Source organism: Pocillopora verrucosa, chromosome 8 (genome assembly GCF_036669915.1).
Source record: "Pocillopora verrucosa isolate sample1 chromosome 8, ASM3666991v2, whole genome shotgun sequence".
Taxonomy (NCBI): Eukaryota; Metazoa; Cnidaria; class Anthozoa; order Scleractinia; family Pocilloporidae; genus Pocillopora; species Pocillopora verrucosa.
Window position 1 is genome coordinate 22,395,095 of NC_089319.1, and position 27,927 is coordinate 22,423,021.

The 27,927-nt window shown below is 38.5% G+C and overlaps 3 protein-coding genes across 3 annotated transcripts; 2 read left to right on the forward strand and 1 right to left on the reverse strand.

Moving 5' to 3' along the window:
- Positions 1-72: 72 nt before the first annotated feature.
- LOC131799716 (poly(U)-specific endoribonuclease-A-like) lies at positions 73-8,584 on the forward strand. The gene is made up of 7 exons (XM_066171607.1): positions 73-182; positions 2,291-2,466; positions 5,773-5,921; positions 6,623-6,701; positions 6,919-7,061; positions 7,749-8,044; positions 8,301-8,584. Exons 1-6 carry the CDS (start codon positions 130-132, stop codon positions 8,040-8,042), a joined length of 894 nt encoding a protein of 297 aa, XP_066027704.1. The 5' UTR covers positions 73-129; the 3' UTR covers positions 8,043-8,044; positions 8,301-8,584.
- A 3,502-nt stretch (positions 8,585-12,086) lies between these two features.
- LOC131799689 (endoribonuclease endu-1-like) lies at positions 12,087-16,506 on the forward strand. Its single transcript, XM_066171612.1, has 6 exons — positions 12,087-12,228; positions 12,382-12,554; positions 13,561-13,706; positions 14,326-14,404; positions 14,609-14,748; positions 15,774-16,506. The coding sequence occupies exons 1-6, from the start codon at positions 12,170-12,172 to the stop codon at positions 16,047-16,049; spliced, it is 873 nt and encodes a 290-aa protein (XP_066027709.1). The 5' UTR covers positions 12,087-12,169; the 3' UTR covers positions 16,050-16,506.
- Positions 16,507-20,097: 3,591 nt separating this feature from the next.
- LOC131799713 (uridylate-specific endoribonuclease B-like) lies at positions 20,098-24,039 on the reverse strand. The gene is made up of 6 exons (XM_059117416.2): positions 23,937-24,039; positions 23,608-23,783; positions 22,844-22,992; positions 22,090-22,168; positions 21,011-21,156; positions 20,098-20,403 (listed from the first exon to the last, which is right to left on the reverse strand). Exons 1-6 carry the CDS (start codon positions 23,993-23,995, stop codon positions 20,098-20,100), a joined length of 915 nt encoding a protein of 304 aa, XP_058973399.2. The 5' UTR covers positions 23,996-24,039.
- Between the last annotated feature and the right edge of the window lie 3,888 nt (positions 24,040-27,927).

Here is a 27,927-nt window from a genome sequence, read left to right on the forward strand (position 1 = left end):
ATTAAATATTCATGAAATGATGACATAAAAAATGTTACTAAGCCGAGCGAAGGAATTTAACCTCCAAATAGTCGGTGGATCAACGAGCAATTCATAGAGCTCTGTATCTGGTGTACGAAGAGAGTTTTCATGGACTTGAAAATCTTCGTTTTCATTTTGCTGACTTTACCTTACGTCGCGAGGTACATTTTTTTTCTTTCATTTTGTATTTGGACGGATTAGCTACAAAATGGTTAGCCTGGAATTCATTACGTCCCATTTAGGAACTTTTACACAAACACTTACATGTTAGTGAATAATGTTGTTTACGGTGATACCACCGTCCCTTTACAACTGACTTTTTTCTTTTGTGCAATGCAAATTAAGCCACATACTGAACTCACTTAAGTTGAAAAAAAAAATGATTTTAAGTACCACTCTCACTATGAGCAGTCCTCTCGAAAACAGGTTTCCTTTCAATTTTTGCCCACGAAAAGGGTTTAGGACACATGTCTCAAAAATAGTATAGTGGTTCTCCAATTCTCTTTTTTTGCGTCGCCACAAGCCAAAAATGATTTTTGGCTAGACCACCCGTTTGGACAGCGATTGAAAGTGCAAATTTCACAGATTTTGTCCAGTGCGCCGAAACTCCAATAATATGGCTCACGGAATTATATCTTGTTACAAGTTATAAGACGTATTCATCAGTTAGTTTATAGACAAAATATGGAAACTTCACTTGAAATATTTTTCATACCAGCGTGATCAGAGGAGACCCTTCTCTTCGACTTAAATTTGCATATAGAAAATTCACCAACTTGTAGGATAGAATTATCACAATGCAGGCGTTCATCGGGCTAAAAAAGCATGCATGTAAGTACATAGTTTATATATCAATGAGGTCATCGATTACCTCCAACCCGCGAATATATCTTTAAATTTCATTCACCAACATCTCAAAAACAACGCAAATCCATGTATTTGCTCAATTGCGCTGTGTCAAAAATCATTTGCATAACTCTGAAAACTGTTTTTGAGGATTTTCGGTTTTCATAACAACTGAATGGAAAATAGATGCCGAGTTGTCTTAAAATGTTGCGTAAACGTGATCGGTCGTAACGCTTGTGCGCTTGCGTGATTTACAGAGTAAACAAAGGTGATGGGAAGGTGCCTTCTCAATAATTTTCGTGGAAATATCAGGTCATGAACTACGCAGAGCGTGGAGAAGATCAAAATGAAAGAATAAAATTTGACACTCTGGTCATTGCAGACATTGCGTAACTTAAAAGGACACATAAAAAAGTTGAAATACGTTACAATGTTATTTACAAAACAACGCGCCTACGCTCAAAAAGAATTCTTGCAGTTTCTCCGAGATTTAGCACACAGAACGCAATGAACTAGCCATTCTTTCGGCAAATTTGTTTCCATCATTAATTATATTACGCTGTTATGGACCACAATGGTTTTGAGCGACAAACTCAACATTTCCCTGGCACCATCAGCTGGACAAACCTAGCTTGATGTATTGCGTGACGAGATTTTGCTAATTTGTTCCCACGTTATACGACTTTGTTTCGCGGGTATAACCACCACTAGTTATTGTGACATATTAGAATCGAAAATTATTAGAATGGAATGAAGACTTTTCAATTTAATGAGAATTTTCCTCTTTGAAATTGGTTATTTGTTTTATGGAAAGCAAAGATTGTTGTGGCTGGGGGTATTTCAGCCCTGATTTCTGTCATGGAATGCCGGGTCGACGTATCGAATCCTTTGAAGTACTACCAGCTATCCAGCAAAATCCTTGAGTGCGGTTAAACTTGTTTTGGTCCAGTCGTTTTGGCTTCGAAATGGAAAAAATAAACAATTTGTCAAACATGTGCTCTAAACCCTTTTTCGTGGGCAAAAAAAAAAAAAAAAACTTTTTTTTTCCGACGAGAAGTCAAGAGGACCGCTCGTAGAGTGTTCAGGTGGCTCTCTCAAAAATCAAAATCTAAAACATTAAAATATTGATAAGATGATGCAACCAGGAGAGAAAGGATATTAGTTAAACGAAGTCAGTAAAGGCAAGGCCAGTCACAAACTTATATCTGGTGTATCAAGAAATGAGCGCCAATATCAAAATCTTCATCTTTTTCCTACTCACTTTCCCATTTGTCGGAAGGTAACATTCTACAAATGTGTAAGAAGAGAGAGAGGTTCATGAAACGTATTCTCTTGAATTGACTATTTGCCGGGTTTAACTTAACTGTACGTAAAGACTTTCTTATAAGACACCTCTATCAAGGAATTTGCCTTTACATTCTAGATCAGTAAATCTTGGAGCCGCTTGCCAAAATATGTGGGACAATGCTGTAAATAACTTGATTGTTCCTGGAGAATTAACTGTTAACCGGGTCGCCAACGGAAACCCGTTGTTCACCGTGGTAAACGGAGGAGGAGGAGCTGCAAAACTCGCTTCTAATGAGTTTGCCCGATTCCGAGGTAATTAAAGAATAAGGTGTCTCTCTGTGTTTTGCTTCAAAGATACTTACCATTTCCAGAAAAAAGCACTACGATTCAAGTCAGAGCTTTAAGATGTAGTCTATCCAAAAGCTGTCTGGTGCGTTTCGGGTCGAAAAATCGATTTCTTTCAAACTTTGCCAAGGAATCTATCTTAGTCCACAAGTAATCGATTTCAAATATAGCAAAATTATTTTTCCCTGAGCGAAAATCGCTTCAGCGCTCGAACGCCCGTTTTTAACAACGCCAATTATCAAAATTCCAGTTTGAGGGTTTTGTTTCGTTTCGCATATTTAGATCAACCCTTTGTAAGGACAAAGCACATAAGTTTTGTTTCTTTAACTTTTTTTCACTAAATATGTAGTTTTTTTATCTCGGCTCAGCCCAAAATTTCAACTTCTTCCTCACGATATTTTTATTTTGACTGGCTACAATAGGGTAGGAGAGCATGGAAATGTAAAAAACATGTTGTGGTTTCGGCGGACTTTCAGAATAGCCGGCCAACAAACTCGCAGGCGCATGTTCAGATGTATCCAAAATGACAGGCCGTAGTATCAAGCATTCACGGGACGTAATCGGTAATGTCCAATTAAATAAATTTTCTTCAGCCGACATTGAATATAGACATTTCTTCGTTTTTTATTTTCCATATGCGGCATTCAGCGTACTTACTTTTCATGTTTGGAACGAAATGTCGTTACAAATACGTTTTACTTTCCAAAAAATTATATAAAAGTTACAAATAATTTTTCCGTTTTTTCCCTATCAATCTTGCACTGATTGCCCACCTGATTGCTTTCTTCAAGTGGCGAACAGATTTCCTTTTTTTGGGAGTTTTTTTTGCTTGGATTTGCGCGAGGTTTTCGCCGTCTTTAGAACTTAATGTTTGGCTCCCCTGCTCATACTTAAAAGAGGAAAACTAATCAGCTTTTGGAGAAAAATTCCCCGCTTCAAACTAAGAGAAATTGATCCAAAAACAGGCTATTACGAGATGACAACCTCCGAAGGAAAGAATGCGAGGACCACTTTTTTGAGTCGTTCGTTACTAAAGCAGAGATCGAAGGATTTGTAGTGACACTGAATGGCAATTTGCAGACAATATATGGGAGATTATTGTAGTTATCAGGGGTTGTATTTCCCCGCATGAAACCTCGAAAGATGTCTTACATTTTGGTAATGGTAAGTGTATTGAGGTTCGATTATCATAATTAGAACCCCGCCTTTTTCACAAAGTTATCATGAACGCTGCTACCTAACTTAAATGTTATGATCGCACACAAGCCTTACTAAGCGGCAGCGATTTTTAAAGTTTACGAGCGCTTTTCATTCAACTAATTTATTCCTCTTTTCTCGTCACCATATTCCCACCAATGGTGTAGCTCCACTTTCTACATATAAATCCACACACAACCCACAATTCCTCTAATCGCTCCGACGAAGGGCTAACGCTCGAAACGTCAGCTTTTTTACCCTTTACGGTGGCTAATTTACGTTTTCAACCCAGTTGTTAACACTAAATTACCTGCTATACTCTCCCACCGACGCAGCACCACAGTTTCTTTAGAAACTTACCCCTTTATTCTCTTTTTCTAGATCAAGGTGAAGATTTTTCTTTACTAAATGATGTTTTACCTTATTGCAAGTCATAAAAAAAGCTTTTATGGACTCGAATAACGTGTCAATCATAAGTTGGCCGTATAAATTTCGTTTACTTTTGAGACCGCTCCGTGTGCATTGTTAGTTCAAATTTTCGAAAAATTCGCGCAATTTGTTGACCGGCTATTCAAAAAGTTTGCAGAAACCACAACAAGTTATTATATTTCCATGCTACTCTAGCCATTTTTTTCGCCAGTCTGAATGAAAATATCGCGGGGGAGAAGTCGGAATTTTGCGCTGAGCCGAGATAAAAAGTTGCATATTTCTGGTCATGGCGGTGGCTTCAAAGTAAGTGTCAAACAAAAAAAGTTTCAGTGAAAAAAACCGTTAAAAAAACAAAACTTATGTGCTTTGTTCTTATAAAGAGTTGATCTAAGTATGCGAAACGAAACAAAACCCTCAAACTGGAATTTTGTGAAAAGACGAGCTCGGCAATTTGTGCTACTTTTGATAATCGATGTTGTTAAACACAGGACCGCCTTTAAGGAGACTGCGTCTTAACAAGCCTTTGAAATCTACGTGAGAGGAAATAGCGATGGATATCTATTCATTCACCGTTTACATAATTAATCTACAATATGTTTAACCAGATGATCACGAGTAGTTACCTGACATAAGTACTCGGTTTCGGAAGGGGAAAAGAAACTGATCGACTTGCTTTTATTGTTAATTTTCTCTTTCAATACAAGTTACCACAATAAGAATCAGTGTTAGTTTGTAGATTTGTTGTAGTTTGTAGTTTGTTTCTAATCAAGTAGTCATACTTTCATTTCAAACTAATCTCAAAAGATTCTGCCCGAGCGTTATTAAAAGATTATTTTGGAACAGTATTCCGCAATTAACCAGAGACAAACCATCTAATAAGATGTTTAGAAAAGCACTTTTACGCTAGTACCTCGCTCAATACTAATGAAATATCATCTCTTTGGAAATTTACTGAGCTATTTTTATATGCTTTCCTTAACTTCTTTTACAAAAAAAATAAAAGTCTTTTTTTTATATTAACGTAACTTATGGGGCACGATATTAGTTTATCTGGACGTGCCCCTCTCCTCTCCTTCCTATATACAATGTGACTTAATCTAAGTGGAGTAGTTTTGTATTGTAAGTCTTCTTTCCTTGAAAAATTTTATACTTTTTTACTTACTTTTTCACCTTATATCTAATTTTGTGTTATCACTTGCTAAGGTTTGGAGAAAAAAAAAATAGCTCGTAGAGAAGTAAGAAAAATAAGGCTAAAATAACCTGGAAATAAAAGATTTGTATTAAAACCTTAATTGGCTTTGCACTGTAAGGCCAGAGTGCCAAAAACGAACAAGGTAACCATTTTGTGTCCTGTTTTAGCCTTAGATTGAGATTACATACGTTTTCGGAGAAGAGAAAACCTTCACCTTTAAAAAAAACTCCATTTTTAGATCAGGATGCATCTCGAAGTATTAAACGCCGTAAGATTGTAAATCAGTCTTTAAACTGCAAGCAGCAGTGCAGTGTTATTTAATGAAAGTATTCTCTCATCTTTGTGAACGTTTAAAACGGGTTCAGTTCATACCAGTATTTCTTTTGGTTGCCGTTAGTAAACGTTTGAATGGTGGTCAATTCCTAACTGATCACGTATATTATGATTGCAAACAGAGATATTGGGTGATTACCAAGCTGTGCCGTTTGTTCTCAATCAGCAACATATAAATGACTTCATAACTGCGGTAACCCAACCAAACGGACCTATGGAGGCTGCACTCAATTATTTATTAACTCAGCATGGATCATTGCCTGCAGGCGTGGTATGTCTTTAACTTGTAGAACTATTCTTTTTTGAAGGAGTAAGGAGCAATATGAGTCCTTCAAGACGATTCGTACTTCAGACCTATGGATCTTACCGTATGATGCTCTTCCACTGAGCAACAAAGAACTCAATTGTGAGCTAACGAGATAATTGGTGTTCCATTCCACACGAGATCTCAGATTTTTCTGAAGTGCTTCTTTCGAAGCTCAAATTATTCACTCGCCACTGAATTTCGCAAAGAAAATCACGAAACTATTCTGAGGAGAGAAAGAGTCGATAATAAAACCCAGGTTGTTCACTCATCCAATATCTACCACATGCAAATGTTCTTGCAATGATCTTAAATACTTCCTCAACCGTTTCAGTAGCAAGAGCAGGCACCTTATGACCATATGTTCCATTGTTGGCCCTTAAATATACCAGAGTAATAAACAACCCCAAACCGAAAGGATGATCTTACTCCTTACTAAGTGTACCTCTCTTCTTGACGGTGTATTAAAATTTCGAATTGACTCAGCATAAAGGAAGATGTCATTAGTCTTGTCACGACAAAAAGGAAAAAATTAAAAACTGAGGGCCCATGAGAAATTGGAAGACACATTTCAGGATCATTTCTACCTCTTTTCGTATCACTTGTTGTTAACTCAGTTGCCTTGATCGTTCACTGAATGATACCCCTAATAGTTCATACCCTTTCAGACAACCTTACCTCAGTTCAGATGCGTCTTGGAAGATTTATGGTTTAGAAACACTAATGGCTTTAGAGATGTCTTTGTTGGTAAGTGCGGAAAATAATACAGATAAATAAATAGTCTTAAGTGGTTTATCGGCACATTATCCGCCATAGAAGGGCAGTGGGTCTTAAGCAGTCTCCGAAAGCACTTAGCTACCTGACAATTATTTATCGTTTATTCCTCGACGAATTTAATTAACATGATACAGAGTTACTTGCATCCATATTCACCAAATTCTGTGTTCACAATTTTGTTTATTAGGTCATAAAGTAAATGCCAACGATTACAATGGATTTCACAACTGGTACCAGTTTTTCCTTGAACAAGGGAGAAACCCAACTCAGACGACGAACATCTGTTTCAAACAGTCTCCGGAACTGCCGGCTTTCGTTGGAAACAAACGCGTCAGTTATTTCATTTAGAGCAAAAAACTCTACCTGTGGAACCCATAGGTTCAGCTGATAATGTGCTCAGTAACTCTACAATCGAGTTCAATTCGTTCTCGGAAAATTCAATTTTTATCCACTCATAGGGCGTTGAAGCAATGTAGTGAGGGTTGAGAGCTGGTGGAATAGCTAAATGGCCAGTCACACTAATCTGATTAAATGTTGAGATCGTTACGTCAATTCCTCTCGATTAAAAAATACTTCTGTACTTGTCTCCTAAACAGGCAAACAAAGGGTAGAGAGAGAGAGAGAGAGAGAGAGAGAGAGAGAGAGAGAGAGAGAAAAGCACTAAGGAGAAATTGGTTTTCCAGCTGGCCTTTAGCACGAACATACCGATCCTGTGCTCTGGGCTGGACTACTAAATTTAGAGAGTAATCAGTCGTAATATAATAGCTTCCTAGCTTAGTTTACAGTTCGTTGCCTTTACAATTTATATAAAGAAGGGTACAGTAATTGTTCAGGAAGTACAATTTGAAGTCAGTTGTTCAAACTATTTCACGGAGGAGGGGAATTCAAAAGCGTACGGCTGTTTACCTCACATGGTTTTGCATTACACTGACGTGATCCTCATTGCCGCTAATAGCCTTAATTTCCACATTGTAAAGGTAATAACACTTAGTTTCTCTTTTACCTTTTCAACTACAGCCACAATTTTTACGTGACCTCTCATTCACATGGAGAGGGGCGACCAAAGCACCAGCGGGCAGTAGCAGCAGCATGTTCGTTGGAACCAGCCCATCGTTCGAATTGGCCTTATTCACCACTTGCTTCCTTAAGGGACGCGGAAATGCTGGAGGAGCAAATCCACTTCCGGGACAGAACAGGATAACCAACTGTGAATGCAACATTAACGATAATGGGGTCAGCACAGTAGAAGTCGGGACCGTCGAGAACCAGAATGGCGAGGTCGTTGCAGCTGCCCCTACAAATGTCCATTAGAAGTAAGATTACCGTTCAGTGCTATAACTAGAGGTTTAGTAAGAACTCTTTCTATAATCAGGAGCAATTTGTGAGGGTTGAAGTTTCCCCTTGCAGTATCCCTTAGGATGAAGGATATCGTTTTCGTTGTCAATCGATTACGGTGTGCATCGCCTCTCTTATCACGCAATGTAATATTCCAAAGCGTATAGTGTCCGATAATGAAGATGAGTTGGAAGTCATGTTGGTTAAAATAACTTACGACTTCTTATTTTTCAGATAAACGGCACACAAAGATGACAGCCGAGACCCTTGGCAAAGATTTCCGATTTATTATGAACACAAAATATCAGAAAACAGGTAGTCTGTTCCGGAATCTCGTTCAGCAGATACGAGCGAAATAGTAGGAAAATATCCCTTGGTGGTTGCACACCGCCATTCCTTACCCGCCTGCTTCTCTTGCTGCTGCTGACCGTGAGCCTGGCATCAGCTGCACAAAACCAAGAACCCACTACACATGGGCTGCTAACAAAACTAATAAATAATTTATGACCTCAAACCAGTGATAAAATAATTAAATATTTGGCCCCTAACCAGTTAAGAAGTCTTTTTGTGTGTCTATTTAATCCCCTGGGTACGAAAAAAACCTCGATTTCCAATTTTCCCTGCATGAAAAGTGATTACATGGTAAATCCGTCTATTAAATTAAAAAATACTTGTAGCCGTAAAGTATTATTATAACATAGCTAGCAGAGCCGCGCAATCAAATTCAGTATACGTAACCGTGCTCAAAATCCCGATAGTACACGCTGATAGCGTGAGCAAATCGCTTCGCCAGAAGTTTTTTTTTTCGCGCGAGCGGCCATTGTTAGCGCGGGGAAAAAATAATATATTTCGCGACAATTATGGTGCAAACAGAGACTTGGCCCACCAGTCCCAAGACGAAGACAATTTTCCAACCTTTTCCCTTGGGCTAAAGTTCTTAAATGAGGCAGAAAAAGAGAAAAAACAACGGAAAAGGAGACTCAGCATCAGCGTCGTCACGATTCGCTTCACTTCTCTTAATATTTCGCTTACCGCGAACAATCACTTCAGATAGTGTTGTCCGCTTTTCGCGTCAGATTTGATGCACAATTCCGCCGGCTATGTTATTAAACAATTGGTTCGTGCTTTTAGCTGTGCACTATCGACTTCCGGAGCACGTGGAAAGTTTGGAGAGCACTCAAGAAGTTAGAGTTGCCCACAGCTATTGCCTCGGGCAACTCTTACGCTTCTTTCGTGCTCTCCAAACTTCCCACGTGCTCCATAACTCAATAGTGCACGCTAAAGCATGAACCAATTGTTAACTGACAAATTTGGGTCTTCATCTAATCACCTGGGCCAAGTTGTATAAAGGGCGGATCATGCTATGCAACGGATAAATCGCTATCCAGCGGATAAGTAATAACAAAACGTATGGCGTTTTCCACCGGATAGAGTTTTATTCAGCGGATAGCTTTATCCACCTTCGAACAACCGGGGCCTGGTGAAAAAGTAAGATATTAAGCTCATTTTCTAAAACCCCCTGTTGACTATCTAAACGGATGCGATGAAAACAACGAGAAAATTAGTTGTATCAACTTAAAAACAAAGTAGTGCACACGAATCGATTATTTACAGGAAACCGTCGCACCTTCTACGAACAGAATACTCTCTGACACGTTGATTAACCTTAATTGATTGTAAAACACTTCAATATAAAATTGTAAAGAGATGACTGTAGTATACACCTCTTCGCGACACTCGTTCATTGCCTTGTAAGTGGTTTCTTCAGCAACTTGTTCGTTTTAAACCTTTCTCAGAATAGTTTTCATTTCCGGACTAGAATGTCCGCTGAAAAAGTTTATAGGGACACTTGGCCATCAGGAACGACAAACAGACAAAAGGGAAGCTCAAAGGAAGAAGGATGACCACAGAAGGCTTTCTCGTTCAGCTGATTATTAATTACGATTAAATTGTCGTACCATAGACCTTTGAAAAGTAATGTGACTGCTAGAACTTCCTGTCTTTTATCCTCCCTTCCCTGTTCTTGTTTTTTTTTCGCGAGTCGTTTGAAAGAATCTAAACATCGTGATTGAACTGATCTTAAGGCTTTAGTAAAAAGTGAGTATCATTTCAACTTGAGGATTTGCCCCCAGTGACAGTTGTCTATAACATAGAGGCCTAAGCATTTCTCTGGTCACAGAGATTTTTTACACTTCTCTCATTTTTTTCTTATTTCTCAGATAACAGAAACTTACTAGAGGTCTGTGATTTGTGGAGCTCTCTTATTGAGCATTACCAAAGCAAATAATGCTTTGTGGACGCAACGATTGGCCCTGAGCTGAACACATGTGAAATGTGATTTTCTTTATACATCAAGCTTGGGATGGCTGTTGTTAAAGATTGGTTTACATCACCCGAATAAATGCCAACTATAAAATTTTATAGAGTTATATGTATGAATAAATTAAATTTGAGCTGGTATTTGAAATACTTCAAAGAAATTTAAAAGATTTAGCAAAAATATTTACTCATATTCATGATCATTTGACAATACTTTTAGTTATTATCTAATATTTATATTACAATACTTTTAGCTACGTTAGTTATCACGAAGTGTCCTATTTTCTTACTTGTAAATACAAAATTTAACAGGTAAGATTTTAGATCTAGCACCAGGGAAATGTGCAACCAATTTCTGGAGAATGAAATCATAGAATAGTCCGGACCGATAAATTTGTGTGAGTTCCTCTATTTTATAAAGAGAAATTCAACAATCCTTTGAGTGAGCAGTGACGAAAACATGACCCATCTTTCTGAATATTGATATGTGATATTCGTAAAAAATGAACCATACCAAGTACGATATTTTTACCACCAATTTCCCAATGAACTACCTGTCCGTTGTAAAAATAAGTAAAGTTTACTGAAAACTACAATGTTATGTGTCATTCTTTCCTAAATAAAAAGTTTAGTGTCACTCTGTCACTATAAGGGTACCTAGTGTCCTACATTAAACTCTAAAGTTTAACATCCACCCTGTGTATACAAAAAGACCCTAGGTTCAAAATCATGGCTAGGACACCGCCAGCGTGAAAAATCAGTAATTGGTGTAAAAAATCTGACAATAGAGTCAAAAATCGGACGGTATTGTCCGGAATCAAACGCTAATGTCCGTTTTTAGAGGTTGTATCTGATTTTAGTTATAGCGTCTGATTTTAAACGCTGGTATCTTATTTAAGACTCTAAAGTCCGATTTAAGATACTAGTTTTGATGAGAGGTCCTAGGTTTATAGTCAATCGATATCTATGGTTGGTTATTTTACCAAGGGTGAAAGTTACCTATATTTGAATCGTAGGGTAACTTATGAAAGGCTTATTATTTCATTTCATTTCTAAGTGACTTTTCATTTTACAACGCGCCAAACCATTTAAATATTAACCAGTCCTAGCACTATTGTATGGGTGAAACAATGTGACATTTTTTGACATCGAAACTTCACTTTTTTGATCTCAGTCAGTGGGTGACTACTAAACCACCATGTAACACTGTTAAAAATATATGGAATACCTGCACAAGCTAGATAGTGTAACTGAAATAAAATCCCTGGATGGTAAGTAGATCATATTATCCGTACTTTGTTTTCCGTTTAAACCGTGTCTGTATGGGGAGAAATGTGACTGAATTTATCGAAGTTTTCATATCCATCCAGTTAATCAATATGTAATAGCGCGTTTTTAGTTCATGATCAACGAAAGGCTGCGCATTCCCTCTCGATATCATAGCTGCTTTGGTAGTTACTTCAAGACAAACGAGGGAAAAAAAAGGGTCATTACGGTTTATGGGAGAAATGCATAGTTGATAAAAGTCAATCGATATATATGGTTATTTTACCAAGGGTGAAAGCTACCTGTATTGGAATTGTAGAGTAAAAGGTACAAGTAATGGCTTGTTATTTGATGTCATTTCTCAGTGACTTTTCATTTTACAACGCACCAAACCATTTAAATATTAATAAAATGACGAGACTATAACATTGCAAGCAGCTGAGTAGGAATTTAATTTTCATAGGAGTCAGGAAAGGCAAGGACAGTTCTCACTCGCGTATATCTGGAGTGCCAAGGAAATGAGAGCCGACATCGAAGTCTTCGTCTATTTCTTACTCACCTTCCCATTTTTCGCGAGGTAACTTGGTCTACCGTCTTTTTAGAAGAACTCATCAAATGTGTTGCTTAAGCGTTCAATATTCAATATAACTGATAGAAACAATTTCTAGAAAGTTGGTGAAAAATATTCTTTTCGGCACTTCAGTCAAAGAGTTTGTCTTTTAAACTTCAGATCAGTAGATCTCGGACCCGCTTGCCAAAATATGTGGAAAAACGCCAGAAATAACTTGATCGTTCCTACAGAATTAAATGTTGATGCGGTGGCCAACACAAAGCAGTTGTTTAAGGTGCTTCCAGGAAAAGGAGCTGTAAAAGTCAGATCTGCTGCATTTCAGCGATTCCGAGGTATTTAAGGTGTCTTTGGTATCTTTTGTTTCAAAGCGACTTGCCATTGACAGGTGAAAATCTATGGGGAGCCATTTGTGCCAAAAATATCGATCGCTGTTTGTCTCTTACAAAAAGGGAAAATCTCATAAAGACACGCTTGTGAGAGCAAAAATATAATTTAAAGGCGATAATGCGACACGACCACAAACGCCACATGGGAAGTCCGTGCCGGTCGGTCTTTGCCTTTATTGTCATTTCAATGTTCCTAATCAAGAAAGTCAGTAAGATATGATCGATACATCTCTGCTTAACAAGCGGGAGACTGGTTCAAGTTAGAATCGATGAGAAATCGATATTAGCAATAACGATTAAGTTTTATCACTAGCGATTGATATTTTAGCACTAACGATTGAGTTTTATTGCTGGCGATCGATATTTTTGGCACAAATGGCTCCCCATAAAAATCAAAGATACAGTACACATCAGGGCCTTTTATCAGTCGTGGTAATCTACTTCCTGTGAGGAAGTGAAAGAATGATCGCAAAATCTATGCATCTACTGAAGACATAGTTGGTCTACAATATCGCTCTGCTCAATAACCAACCTATTGTAAGTAATTTATTTCTACAGCGGAAATAAAATTCAAGGATGGACTGTGTGGGCCAAAAATGCATCAGTTGTAAACGTTTTTCCATTTTTATGAAATTACGACTTTAAAAGAAACATTTTACAGAAAAATCTTATCTATAGGCCAAAATAACCGAGAAATTAATTGGCAGTGCAAAGTTGCGCCGGGAATGTTATAATTTATCAAGGTAACTCAGGTTTCTGTAGTATTATGAGAAAGATTTACAGCAATTATTACGTTTCCTGCTTCTTAGCTTAAAATCGAGATCACGTGCGCTTTCAGAGAAAAAGAAGTCTCAGTCTAAAAAAAAGGAAAAATCCCCTAGATTTTGATGTTTTGAAAAAACGCCGTTGAGTCAGATGGAAAATTGTAAATGTTTTCTATAATTCCAAACAGACTTGATGGTTGATTACCAAGCTCCATATCCTGCTCCCACTCAGCAACATATAGATGCCTTCATAACTGCGGTAACCCAACCAGGCGGACCTATGCAGGCGGCATTCGATTATTTAAAGAAGAACGGATTATTGCCCCAAAGCGTGGTATGTGTAGACCACTTTTTGTAATAGAGAAATATGTTATTCATGTGTCCTCAACATGTTAGTCCTTCAAGAAGAGTCGAACTTTAGAACTTTTGATCTTGACGCCCTTCCAATGAACAACAGGGAATTCGTTTATGAACCAATGAGGTAAAGGACCACAAGGGGTGGGGTGGGGTGGGTGGAGATCACATGGTATCCAAGGGAACTATGGGGAGATCAGTTGTCGCCATAAAGAGGGACTTTAGAAAATTGACTATCAATTAGCCACCAAGGGGAAGGGGAGTCATAGCCGGGGGGGGGGGGACAGGTAAATTTTATCGTGAAACAACCAAATTTCCCCCCACCACCACCCGGGGGCTACCGTTCCCTATTTAAGGTAACTAAACGTGAGGGCTCGTGAGAAGTTGATGAAGATAACTTGATATCATTTTGCATGGTCACCGTCCCTTGCATTCAAAAGCGTAAGGAGCAATTGATCAAATAAGTTTTTTTGTTGAGGGTTAGTCCTCTGTTCGCTCCTCTAACTTCATAGATTACACTCCATCTATTTTCGTGTCACATATCCCCTGTGAAATTGCTGTTCTTTGACCCCCTCTATCGTTATGAACTTCACTTTTAGACAACCTTACAACAGTTTAAAGGTGTTTTGAACGATTTATGGTTCCGAAACAGCAATGGATTCAAACATGTATTTGTTGGTAAGTAAGGAAAATAAAATAAATAAACAAACGGAAAGTCTCTCAAGGTTTATGTCTAGATTATCCGCCATGAAAGGCCTTGGTAATAGGGTCTTTTCAAACAGTCCCCGAGAGAACTAAGCTACCCGGCATTCTTCGGGAATGCAAAAAAATATTCCCGCAGTCATTATAACCAAATTCTGTGTTCACGTTTCTGTTTAACAGGCGATTTAAAAGCCAACTCCAACACTTTCAGTGGATTTCACAACTGGTACCAGTTCTTGCTTGAACAAGAGAGAAAACAGACGACAGATATCGCTTTCAGACAACCCGCACATCTGCCGCCCTTCGTGGGGAATAGACTGGTTAGTTATTTCATTCAGAGTGGAAATATCTACTGAAAAAGCTGTGAAGCCATAACCTCCTGCAAATCTTATATTTAGTTTCGATTGGTACTCTATCTGTGTTCGTAACTGCAATATTGATTGATTGATTGATTCATTTCTACCGGCTTTAAAGGAAGGTGGTGTGGGGTACAAGTTTTTTTCTGTCCACTCTTGATTAGTTTTGAGTGTAAATCATATTTTACAGCGGAGAAGATATCCTCCCACTTACTATCCAGTCTGCCGACCAATCAGATTTCTTGAATCAACAAGATCGCTGCGTGTGTATACACGAGTGCGTGATACGTTTACTCATTAGTATCCTATCTGTATGTTATGCCATGCATTAGTTAAGTGACTTCAACCATCTGCAACCTTTCGTAGACAAGAGACTGGTTAGTTATTTCATTCAGAGTGGAAATATCTACCAAAAAGGTTGTAAAGCTATAACCTTCCTGCGAACCTTAAATCTAATTTCGATTCGTACTCTATCTGTGTTCGTAAATGCAATATTGATTGATTGATTGATTGATTCATTCCTACCGGCGTTAAAGGAAGGCGGTGTGGGGACAAGCGTACAGTGTCAACCACACTATTCTGCTTGAATGTTCATGTCACGCTACTCTGATACTTCTCGATAAAAAAATGATTTTACAAGTGTGCGTGCTAAATGACAAGAAAAAAAACCCCAAGAGAAAAATGCTTCGAAATAGTCAGGGCTGAGCAGGCTTTCAGCCAAGCCCTATAAATCCTAAGCTCCACGCTGGCTAAACAAGATGCCGTAATGTAATCTTAGCCCGTGATATCGTGCGCGTTTTGCAATTAAAAATCTGCTATTCATTATTATTTCACCGAGGAGTGGCGTTTGGCTGCAAATCTCTGTTGGGTGTGCATTGTTGTGATCCTAATTGACACTATGAGCATTTGTGTGCCCTTGACAGCCCATTGCTGAATTTCAAATACAAAGAGGTAAATACTAAGTTTCTCTCTTACATTCTTATTTACAGCCATATTTTCTTCGTGGACTAACATTTAGATGGAGAGGGGCGAACAAAACACCACAGGGCAGCAGCAGCAGCATGTTCGTCGGAACCAGCCCAGCATTTGATTTGGCCATGTTTACTACTTGCGTATTGAGTGGACGTGTGGCAGGAGGGGGAACAACAGACTGTGTGTGCAAAGTTAAAGGCCTAGGGCTAGCGGAGAGCACTGTAGAATTTACGACCGTCGAGGACCCACAGAATAAAAAGGTCGTCACAGCCTATCCAACAAATGTTAAATAGATGAAAGGTTGCCGTCTTGAATTACTGCACAGGATTTATCTGGAACATTAAAATTTAAATCTAGACAATAAATGTGCGAGAGAGATGTCTTACGAACAAATGGTACACAAATCAGCGTGAAATGACTCTCATCATTGGTAGACATCGGTCGATATCTGAAGCCATAAACTTAATGTGTTTTCGTCATCTAATGGCCGTTGTTGAGAGGTGTCGCTCCATTACAAGTTCGCCCCAGCCTCCTTTGCAAGTTCACTCCTTGAAGTAAACCAAGTCTCACCCCAAACCTTTACCAGTTCGCACCCAAATCTTTCCACTCGTTTCCTGAATTTCAAGAAAACAGCTTTCCCTTTTCGGTCGAAATCAAAGCGCAAATCTGAATCTAACACCGCACCGCGAGGTATGATTTTCCGTGTCGTTGATAGATACTGGTTTATGATAATAAATGTCAAAACAGATCAATTACGAACCTGTAAAATAAGTTGAGGGCAAACTTGCAACTGGGAGAAACCTTCCTAAACTGTTATCTTTTAACCTTAAGAGCCACTTTTACATTAAATCTTTCATCACGAGTAAATCCTGTGAAAAAACCCGATCCTCCAAAAAGACTTTAGCATTTATAAGTTTGTATCTTTCGTTATGATGGATGTGATACCACATTTACAGAATACGGGAACAACTGAACTTTTTCTGTCCACTCTTGATTAGTTTTGAGTGTAAATCATATTTTACAGCGGAGAAGACATCCTCCCACTTACTATCCAGTCTGCCGACCAATCAGATTTCTTGAATCAACAAGATGGCTGCGTGTGTATACACGAGTGCGTGATACGTTTACTCATTAGTATCCTATCTGTATGTTATGCCATGCATTAGTTAAGTAGAAATATTTTCCTACTGCTCTAACCTTGCAAAGGAGTGGAACGGAAAGACAGCGCTGACTCTCTCGCAAAGCGGTCTAAGATAACCATTGAGGAAAAATTGCCTCAATTAATAGAGCTGAAAATTTCAAGCATTGCAAGAATATGTAATTAACAATCGTTAATTGAGAGTACCCTGGCAAAATTTTGATGTTCAGCTTATTTGACAAGATGCAAGTCGTTGCGACGTGCTTGTGAAAAGCTTATTACTCGGAAACAGGGTTTGCTTCTTGGCTCAAATCGCAGTCAGATTGGTGCAAACACAGCAGCGACTTTTTCGTAAAGCGAAACACGTTTTTCTTACTCAGACCTATCATATCTGGTGCCTAGCTTAGAGAGACTGACCTATGAACGGCATTAGGAACATCTGGAAACAAGATCTACTGCTCTACTCACACAGTACCAAGTGTGTAACCTGCATTATCACCTATGTTGATTGACGAAAGTAAATCGCTTGAAAAAGGTGACAACGTGACAACCGTAGAAAAGTAAAGAGGGCATCGAAATATTTTTGTTCACGCGCCTTCATTCAGTGTCTGTTGACTAGTTCCTTCATTTTCCTGAAAAGTCTTAATTTTTTAATAAAAAAGTGGTAGATACAAGCCAAACTGGTCAAATAATTATCAAAAATATCGCAAAACGAAATGATATCAAAGGCAAAGAGAAACTAAACTAACTTATGGGGTCAAACGATCGATATTTACAACACCCCACGTTTTTTTTAATTAATCCCAATTGTATTTAGGTATCACCAAGGAAACTTGGCAATAGTTCTTTTGTGATGGAGATATTAATGTTAATAACTATTTTCCCTTTGTCGATAAACTTCAAAATACCATTGGATCGATGAAATGACATTTGATAAGGACATGTGAAACACGATGACTGTGAAAGTAATCGATATTTTAATGGCTATAATTATCGTTGATATTTGAAACTAAAAGGACAAGTCTTTTCACCCTTGGATTGTTAAGAGAAAGAAACTTTGAGTGCATGTTCTTAGTCAATCGATGTCTCAGTGTCACCAGGGTTTATATTTTGTTCTATTTAAAGTTTATTTCAATAAATGGTTATGCAAAGGTTTCATTGTACAAACATTCCTCACTATACGATGTTCTAATGGCTGACATTTCATAAAAAAAGTATCGAAACTATTACTACTTATAACTGGATTGCACTGTTAATTATTTTCTTTCACTTCCTGAGGACTTCCCGCTCTATACCAGAACTTTTAAATATTCATGATATGATCAAGTAAAAATTCTTACTAGAAGCGTAAGAATTTTCAACACCCATAACCTGAGAGGAAGAACGACCAATTCTGAAAATTGAATATTTGGTTTACGAAGGGAGTGATCTTTTACATGAAAATTTTGATCTTTATTTTGCTGAATTTACCTTATGACGCGAGGTACATTTCTTTCCTTTCATTTTGTACATAGGAGAGGCCCATTAAATGGCTCAAACTATCATTTACTACTCCAGTTTTTAGACGTTTTTCATCAACAGGTAGTGTAAAATATTCTATAGACTGAAACTATCGTCTCTTTCCTTCCTCCTCTGTTCAGTGCAAATTATTTAAGAGATTATATATATTTGAGTTTTAAAGAACTGCCTACTCTCGAACAGTTGGACTTGGTATATCAGTAATGTTAAATTTGAGAAGTTTGCCCTTTACATGTAGAAGGACGACATTCTTCAAATAACTTCAAATAACGTATTTTCCTTCCGTGTTCAAGGTCTCTCAACCTTGGAGGTCACGTTTGTCAAAAAAATGTGGAACGACGCTGAAAATAATCAGTGTTCACATTGGTGCACGGAGCTGGGGCTCAAAAAAAAAACCCAAAAACTCTAAAGGGAATAGTTCACCCGATTTTATGGTATAATAAATAATTCTTAAGTGCCATTTTTGTATAGAACTTTATAGGCAACTTTTCAACGACATTTTTCAACGCTATCATCGCTCGATATGAGTGCTAGAAATTTACCTCTTAAGATTGATGAGAAAGTTCTCAACTTTTCACTTTGCAATGTTCATGTTCTGTAATATGTAATGTTGATCTATATTTCACAAAAATGATGCGGTCGTAGATTGAAAGATTCTTGATTTAGAGACATAGAAGTCTAACAAAACAAACAATCGTAAATGGCTGTCGCTTTAAAAGCAGATACAATTTTCTATGTTCTAAACAGTTAAAATGACCATGTCGAAATAGGCAATGAAGATGATAGCTCATTTAAGCAAGTTGAGATATGTTAGAGATAGGTTGGCGTTAAAATTTGATTATTGCGTTTTTTTTTATTTTATATTGGTTGACTATCACGCTCAACCTTACAATCTTAATCAGCAGCATAGAACTGACTTCATCACTGCAATAACCCAACCATGTGGACCTGCAGAAGAGGCATTCGGATACCTGAAAACTCAAGCGAACGCACACGCAGCGATCTTGTAGATTCAAGAAATCTGATTGGTCGGCAGCCTGGATTGTAAGAGGGAGGATATCTTCTCCGATATAAAATATGATTTACACTCCAAACTAATCAAGAGTGGACAAAAAAAGTTCAATAACTGCCGTTTTCTCTAAATGGGGTTTCAAATCCCTTGTAACGAAAGATACAAACTTATACATGTTTACTCTCTCAGTAGATTTCGGTAGCCTTTAGACAGCCAAAGTAAAAGTTCAAGATTATTTTTGGAGGATCGGTTTTTTTCACAGGAATTACCTGTGATGAAAGATTTGATGTTAAAGTGGCTCTTAAGGTTAAAAGAGAACAGTTTATAAGGACACGGGGTTTGAGGAAGGTTTCTCCCAGTTGCAAGTTTGCCCTCAACTTATTTTGCAGGTTTGTAATCGATCTGTTTTGACATTTATTATCATAAACCATAATCTATCAACGACATGGAAAATCATGCCTCGTGTTGCGGCGTTAGATTCAGATTTGCGCTTTGATTTCGACCGAAAAGGGAAAACTGTTTCTTGAAATTAAGAAAACGAGTAGGAAGATTTGGGTACGAACTGGTAAAGGTTTGGGGGAAAGACTTGGTTTACTTCAAGGAGTGAACTTGCAAAGAAGGCTAGGGCGAACTTGCGATGGAGCAACACCTTATACAAGACGGTAGCCTTCATCTATTGAACATTTCTTGGAAAGGCTGTGACAACCCTTGCATTATGTGGGTTCTCGACGGTCTTAAATCGTACCAGGCTCTGCGGTAACCCTGCGGCCGGTACGTGGATGTTGCATTCACATTGTGTTTCTCTATTGCCGTTTCCTCCTATTACTCCTCCTCCGGGTGCACGTCCCCTCAATACACAAGCGGTAAACATGGCCAAATCAAATGCTGGGCTGGTTCCAACGAACATGCAGCTGCTGGTGCCTAGTGGTATTTTGTTCGCCCCTCTCCATGTGAATGTTAGTCCTCGCAGAAAAAATGGCTGTAAATAAGATTCTAAATGAGAAACTAAGTGTTCACCTCTTTATATTTAAAATTCCGCAATCGGCTGTCAAGGGCACAAAAATGTTCATGGTTTCAATTAGAATAACAACAGTGCAAACCCAACGGAGGTTTGCAGCCCAACGCCAGTTCTATAAATAATATGGAATAACGGACTTTCAATTGTTTAACACGTACGATATCACGTGCTTTAGGCTAAGATTACATTGCGGCATCTTGTTTAGCCAGCGCTGAGCTTAGGATTTATAACCGGGCTTAGCTGAAAGCCTGCTCGGCCCGGATTATTTCGAAGCACTTTTCTCTTAATGCCTTTTTCTTGTCGTTTAGCACGCACACTTGTAAAAACATCTCTTTCATCGAGAAGGATTAGAGTAACATGACACGAACATTCAAGCAGAATAGTGTGATTGACAATTTTACCCTGTACGCTTGTATCCACACCGCCTTCCTTTAACGCTGATGTGAATGAATGAAGGAATGAATGAACACAGATAGAGTACGAATCGAAATTAAATTTAAGGTTTGATGGAGGTTATGGCTTCACAGCTTTTTCAGTAGATATTTCCACTCTGAATGAAATAACTAACCAGTCTATTCCCCACGAAGGGCGGCAGATGTGCGGGTTGCGGGTTGAAAGCGATATTTGTTGTCTGAGTTGGGTTTCTCCGTTGTTCAAGATAGAACTGGTACCAATTGTGAAATCCATTGAAATTGTTGGCGTTTATGTGATTGCCTGTTAAACAGAAACGTGAACACAGAATTTGGTGGTGATGACTGCCGGAATATTTTTTTGCATTCACCTACTGAGGAATGCACTAGCATGCCGGGTAACTCAGTTCGATCAGGGACTGTTTTAAAAGACCCTACTACCAAGGTCTTTCATGGCGGAGAATCTGTACATGAATGAATGAATGAATAGATAACTTTATTTAAAGAGGAAGACGCAATAACCTCTTATAGTTTTCTAACTTACGGCCCTCAAAAATAAATTTTAATACATATATACAAGAGAAACGATGTTTAAATAAGAATAAACTATGAACACGTAATAAAATTGTAATAAACGAATGTGAATATATGAAAGTCATACATTTGAACTGCAGATAAAGACATGAATATGAAAGCGATCTTCGCAGTAATGAACACTGCTTGAGCAGTAGTGAAAATAACGCCTGAAAAAAATTCAGGCCTGTACGGGATTCGAACCCATGACCTTTGCGATACCGGTGCAGTGCTCTACCAACTGAGCTAACAAGCCAACGGGGAGCTGATTTTTTAGCTCAGTTGGTAGAGTACTGCACCGGTATTGCAAAGGTCATGGGTTCAAATCCTGTTCAGCCTGATTTTTTTTCAGGCCTTATTTTCACTACCACTCGAGTAGTGTTCATTACTGCGAAGATCTCTTTCATATTCACGTTAAATTGTAATATCTAAAGTGATGAAAGAAAGTGAAATCTGCACAAAATACTCGATAGGCGTTGTGGTTGATATTATGAAGAACATTTACAATAAGTAGAATAGCGGCAAGTCGCGCACAGTCGATCCTCTAAGTGCTCGGCAGAGGATGGGCTTGAAAGAATTAGATTTCGTAATTCAGATTCAGACAAAGTAATAAACCGTGAGAGACTTTCTTTTAAATTATTAATTTTTTATTTTCCGTACTTACCAACAAAAACATGTTTAAATCCATTGCTGTTTTGGAACCATAATGCCTCCAAAACAGGTCTAAACTGTTGTAAGTTTGCCTAAAAGTGAAGTTCATAACGATAAAGGGGGTCAACGAACAGCAATTGAACAGGGGACATGTTAAGCGAATATGGATGTAATGTAATCTATGAAGTTAGAGGAGCGAACAAAGGACTAACTCTCAACAAAAAAGTTGATTTGATCAATTGCTCCTAACACTTTTGAATGCAAGTGACGGTGACCCTGCAAAATGATGTCAAGTCATCGTCACCAACTTCTCATGAGCCCTCACGCCGGAGTTACCTTATTTAGGAAACGGTCATTATTTAGCCCCCGGGTGGGGGTGGGGAGGGGGAATTTGGTTGTTTCATGATAACACTTACCCTTCCCCCCCCACCCCAAGGCTCTCTATTATTCTTATGATTCCCCCCCCCTCCCCCTTCTTCTTGGCGGTTAATTGGCGATCAATTTTCTGGAGTCCCTCTTTTATACTCTGTTGGCGAAAACTGATATCCCGTCTGTTCCCTGAATACCATGTGATCTCCACCTAAATGTCTCCACCCACCCCACCCCTCTTGGTCCCCTACCCCATTGGTTCATAGACGAATTCTCTGTTGGAAGGGCGTCCTGCTGTAAGATCAGATATTCTAAAGTTCGACTCTTCTTGAAGGACTAACATTTTCAGGACACATAAATAACATATTTCTTCATTACAAGAACTGGTCTACACATACCACGCCTGCAGGCAATGATCCCGGCTGAGTTAATAAATAATTGAGTGCCGCCTGCATAGGTCCACCTGGTTGGGTTACTGCAGTTAAGAAGTCATTTATATGTTGTTGAGTGGGAGCAGGCTGTGCAGCTTGGTAATCAACCATCAAGTCTGTTTGGAATTATAGAAAACATTTCCAATTTATTAACTGACCCAACGGCGTTTTTTAAAAACATCAAAATGTAGTGAAGTGTTTTTTTTAGATTGAGACTACTTTTTCTCTGAAAGCGACGTGATCTCGATTTTAAGCTGAAAAGCAGGAAACAAAATGATTACAGTAAGTCTTGGTTATAACACTAAACAAAATCTGAGTTACCTTTTTACAACCCCGACCCAACTTTGCGCTGCCAATTCAGTAATTTCCCGGTTATTTTAGCCTATAGATCAGATTTGTCTGCAAACTGTTTTTTTTCTAAGTCGTAATTTTATTAAAAGGGAAAAACGTTTACAATTGATGCATTTTTGGCCCACATAGTCCAATCTTGAATTTCATTTCCTCTGTAAAAATATATTACATACAACAGGTTGGTTATTGAGCAGAGCGGTATTGTAGATCAACTACGTCTTCAGTGGTGCATAGATGTTCGCCGCGATTATTCTTTTACTTCCGCGCAGGAAGTAGATTACCTCGACTGATTAAGGCCGTGATGTGTACTGTGTCGTAGATTTTAACCTGTCAATGGCAAGTGGCTTTGAAAAAAAAGATACCAAAGACACCTTAACTACCTCGGAATCGCTGAAATACAGGAGAAGCGATTTTTCCAACTCCTCCTGCTCCTGGAACAACCGTAAACAACGGGTTTGCGTTGGCCACCGGATTAACAGTTAATTCTCCAGGAAAGATCAAGTTATTTCCAGCGTTATTCCACATATTTTGGCAAGCGGCCCCAAGATTTACTGATCTGAAGTATAAAAGACAAACTCTTTGGCTGAAGTGCCGAAAAGAATATTTTTCACCAACTTTTTAGATATTTTTTCTATCAGTTATATTGAATATTGAACGCTTAGGCAACACATTTGATGAGTTCTTCTAAAAAGATGGTAGACTAAGTTACCTCGCAAAAAACGGGAAGGTGAGTAAGATACAGATGAAGACTTCGATGTCGGCCCTCATTTCCTTGGCACTCCAGATATACGCGAGTGAGAACTGTCCTCGCTTTCACTGACTTTTCTGAAAATGAAATTCCTACTCTGCTGTTTGCAATGTTAGTCTCGTCATTTGATTAATATTTAAATGATTTGGTGCGATGTAAAATGGAAAGTCATTGAGAAATGACATAAAATAATTAGCCTTTGATAAGTTACCCTACAATTCAAATACAACTAGCTTTCACACCTCTTGTAAAATAACCAACCATAGATACGATTGACTATAGACATAGGACCTTTCATTAACTATGCATTTCTCCCACAGACCATAATGACCCCTTTGTTCGTTCGTTTGTCTTGAAGTAACTACCAAAGCAGCTATGATATCGAGAGGGAATACGCAGTCTTTTGTTAACCATGAACTAAAAGAGCGCTACGACATATTGATTAACTGGAAGGATATGACAACTTCGATATATTCAAAGTTACATTTGCCCTATACAGACACGTTTTCAACGGAAAGCAAGTACGGATAATACGATCTGCTTACCATCTAGGGATTTTAGTTTCACTCTTTAGCTTGTGCAGGTATTTCATATTTTTTTTAACAGTGTTACAGGGTGGTTTAAGAAGTCACTCATTGACTGTGATCGAAAAGTGAAGTTTCGATCTTAAGAAAATGTCACATTGCTATGTTGCTGACGAAACCACTTACAAGGCAATGAACGAGTGTCGCGAAGAGGTGTAAACCACGGCCATATCTTTACAATTTTATATCGTAAGTGTTTTACAGTCAATTAAGGTTAATCAACATGTCAGAGAGTATTCTGTTCCTAAAAGGTGCGACGGGTTCCTGCCAAAAACCGATCCGTGTGCACTGCTTTGTAATTAAGTTGATGCAACTGATTTTCTCGTTGTTTTCATCGCACCAGCTTAGATAGTTGACATTTGGTTTTTGAAGCTGAAAATCTTACTTTAGTGGGCATGAGGTGATTAGATGAAGGCCCAAAGTCGTCAGCACTACTTTAGAGCCACCAGCATTTTTTTTTTATCAGTGGTTCCTTTTGAATTAAAATTTAAAAGACTGATGCACCATGTACTTACTTTTCATATGGAGAAAATTGGAAATCGAGGTTTTTTTTTCGTATCCAGGTCATTGAATAGACACTAAAAAAGATCTCTTAACTGGTTAGGAGCCAAATATTTATTTATTTTATCTCTGATTTCATGTTATAAATCATTATTTTAACAGTTTTGTCAGCAGCCCATATGTGATGGGTTCTTGGTTTTGTGAAGCCTGTGCCGGGCTCACGGTCAGCAGCAGCAAGAGAAAAAGAAGGCAAATAAGAAATGGCGGTATGCAACCACCAAGGAACATTTGCCGACTTTTGTCTGCTGAACGAGATCCCAGAACTGGTTTCCTTTTTTTTGTGATATTCAGTGTTTATAATAATTCGGAAATCTTCGGCAATGGTCTCGGCTGTCACCTTTCAGTGCCGTTTTTCTGAAAAATAAAAAGAAGTCATAAGTTATTTTAACCAAAATACACGAAATGACAAGTTGTTGCTGGTATTTGTTTCTGAGAATTACTATGTGCTCCGTTTGCACTTATCCAGCTTGATACAGCTGGAGGGCTTGTGTGGAACAAAATGCAAGAACACAACTTCCGACTCGCTCATACGCAGACTTCCGCGGTTCATTTCACAGCACATCTCCATCGTCGGACACTATGTGCTTTGTAATATTACATTGCGTGATAAGAGCGGCGATGCAATTAGGAACCAGTCTCAGTTTGTGCACCGTAATCGATTGACAATAAGGACGATATCCTTCATCTCGAAGGATGCTGCAAGGGGAAACTTCAACCCTCACAAATTGCTATAAAATTTTATATTTCAAAGAGCTGCTACAGTATTTTCGCATCGTAAGATGCAGTATTGTAATCTTAGCCTACAGCTTGTGATATCGTACGCGTTCTGCAAATGAAAGTCTGTTATTTATTATCATTTCACCGAGGAATGGCGTTCGGCTGCAAATCTCTGTTGGGTGTGCACTGTTGTAATCCTAGTTGACAACGTGAAAATTTGTGTACCCTTGACAGCCCATTGCTGAATTTCAAATACAAAGAGGTAATACTAAGTTTCTCTCTTACATTCTTATTTACAACCATATTTTCTGCGTGGACTAACATTCACATGGAGAGGGGCGACCAGAGTACCACAGGGCAGCAGCAGCAGCATGTTAGTCGAAACCAGCCCAGCATTTGATTTGGCCATGTTTACTACTTGTGTATTGAGTGGCCGTGCGGCAGGAGGGGGAACAACAGACTGTGTGTGCAAAATTAAAGGCCTAGGGTTAGGGGAGAGCGCTGTAGAATTTACGACCGTCGAGGACGCACGGAATAAAAAGGTCGTCACAGCCTATCCAAGAAATGTTAAATAGATGAAAGGTTACCATCTTGTATTACTGCATAGGATTTATCTGGGACATTAAAATTTAAATTTAGACAATAAATGTGCGAGAGAGATGTCTTACGAACAAATGGTACACAAATCAGCGTGAGATGACTCTCATCATTGGTAGACATCGGTCGATATCTGAAGCCATAAACTTAATGTGTTTTCGTCATCTAATGGCCGTTATTTAGAGGTGTCGCTCCATTACAAGTTCGCCCCAGCCTCCTTTGCAAGTTCACTCCTTAAAGTAAACCAAGTCTCTCCCCAAACCTTTACCAGTTCGCACCCATATCTTTCCACTCGTTTCCTGAATTTCAAGAAAACAGCTTTCCCTTTTCGGTCGAAATCAAAGCGCAAATCTGAATCTAACACCGCACCGCGAGGCATGATTTTCCGTGTCGTTGATAGATACTGGTTTATGATAATAAATGTCAAAACAGATCGATTACGAACCTGTAAAATAAGTTGAGGGAAAACTTGCAACTTGGAGAAACCTTCCTAAACTGTTCTCTTTTAACCTTAAGAGCCACTTTTACATTAAATCTTTCATCACGAGTAAATCCTGTGAAAAAACCCGATCCTCCAAAAAGACTTCAGATATTTTACTTTGGCTGTCTAAAGGCCACCGAAATCTACTGAGAGAGTAAACATTTATAAGTTTGTATCTTTCGTTATAGGGGATTTGACACCACATTTACAGAAAAGGGGAAGAATTGAACTTTTTCTGTCCACTCTTGATTAGTTTTGAGTGTAAATCTTATTTTACAGAGGAGAAGATATCCTCCCACTTACTATCCAGTCTGCCGACCAATCAGATTTCTTGAATCAACAAGATCGCTGCGTGTGTATACACGAGTGCGTGATAAGTTTACTCATTAGTATCCTATCTGTATGTTATGCCATGCATTAGTTAAGTCAAAATATTTTCCTACTGCTTTAACCTTGCAGAGAAGTGGAACGGAAAGACAGCGCTGACTCTCTCACAAAGCGGTCTAAGATAACCATTGAGGAAAAATTGCCTAATTAATAGAGCTGAAAATTTTAAGCATTGCAAGAATATGTAATTAACAATCGTTAATTGAGAGTACCCTGACAAAATTTTGATGTTCAGCTTATTCGACAAGGTGCAAGTCGTTGCGACGTGCTTGTGAAAAGCTTATTACTCGGAAACAGGGTTTGCTTCTTGGCTCAAATCGCAGTCAGATTGGTGCAAACACAGCAGCGACTTTTTCGTAAAGTGAAACACGTTTTTCTTACTTAGACCTATCATACCTGGTGCCTAGCTTAGAGAGACTGACCTATGTACGGCATTAGGAACATCTGGAAACAAGATCTACTGCTCTACTCACACAGTACCAAGTGTGTAACCTGCATTATCACCTATGTTGATTGACGAAAGTAAATCGCTTGAAAAGGTGACAACGTGACAACCGTAGAACAGTAAAGAGGGCATCGAAATATTTTTGTTCACGCGCCTTCATTCAGTGTCTGTTGACCAGTT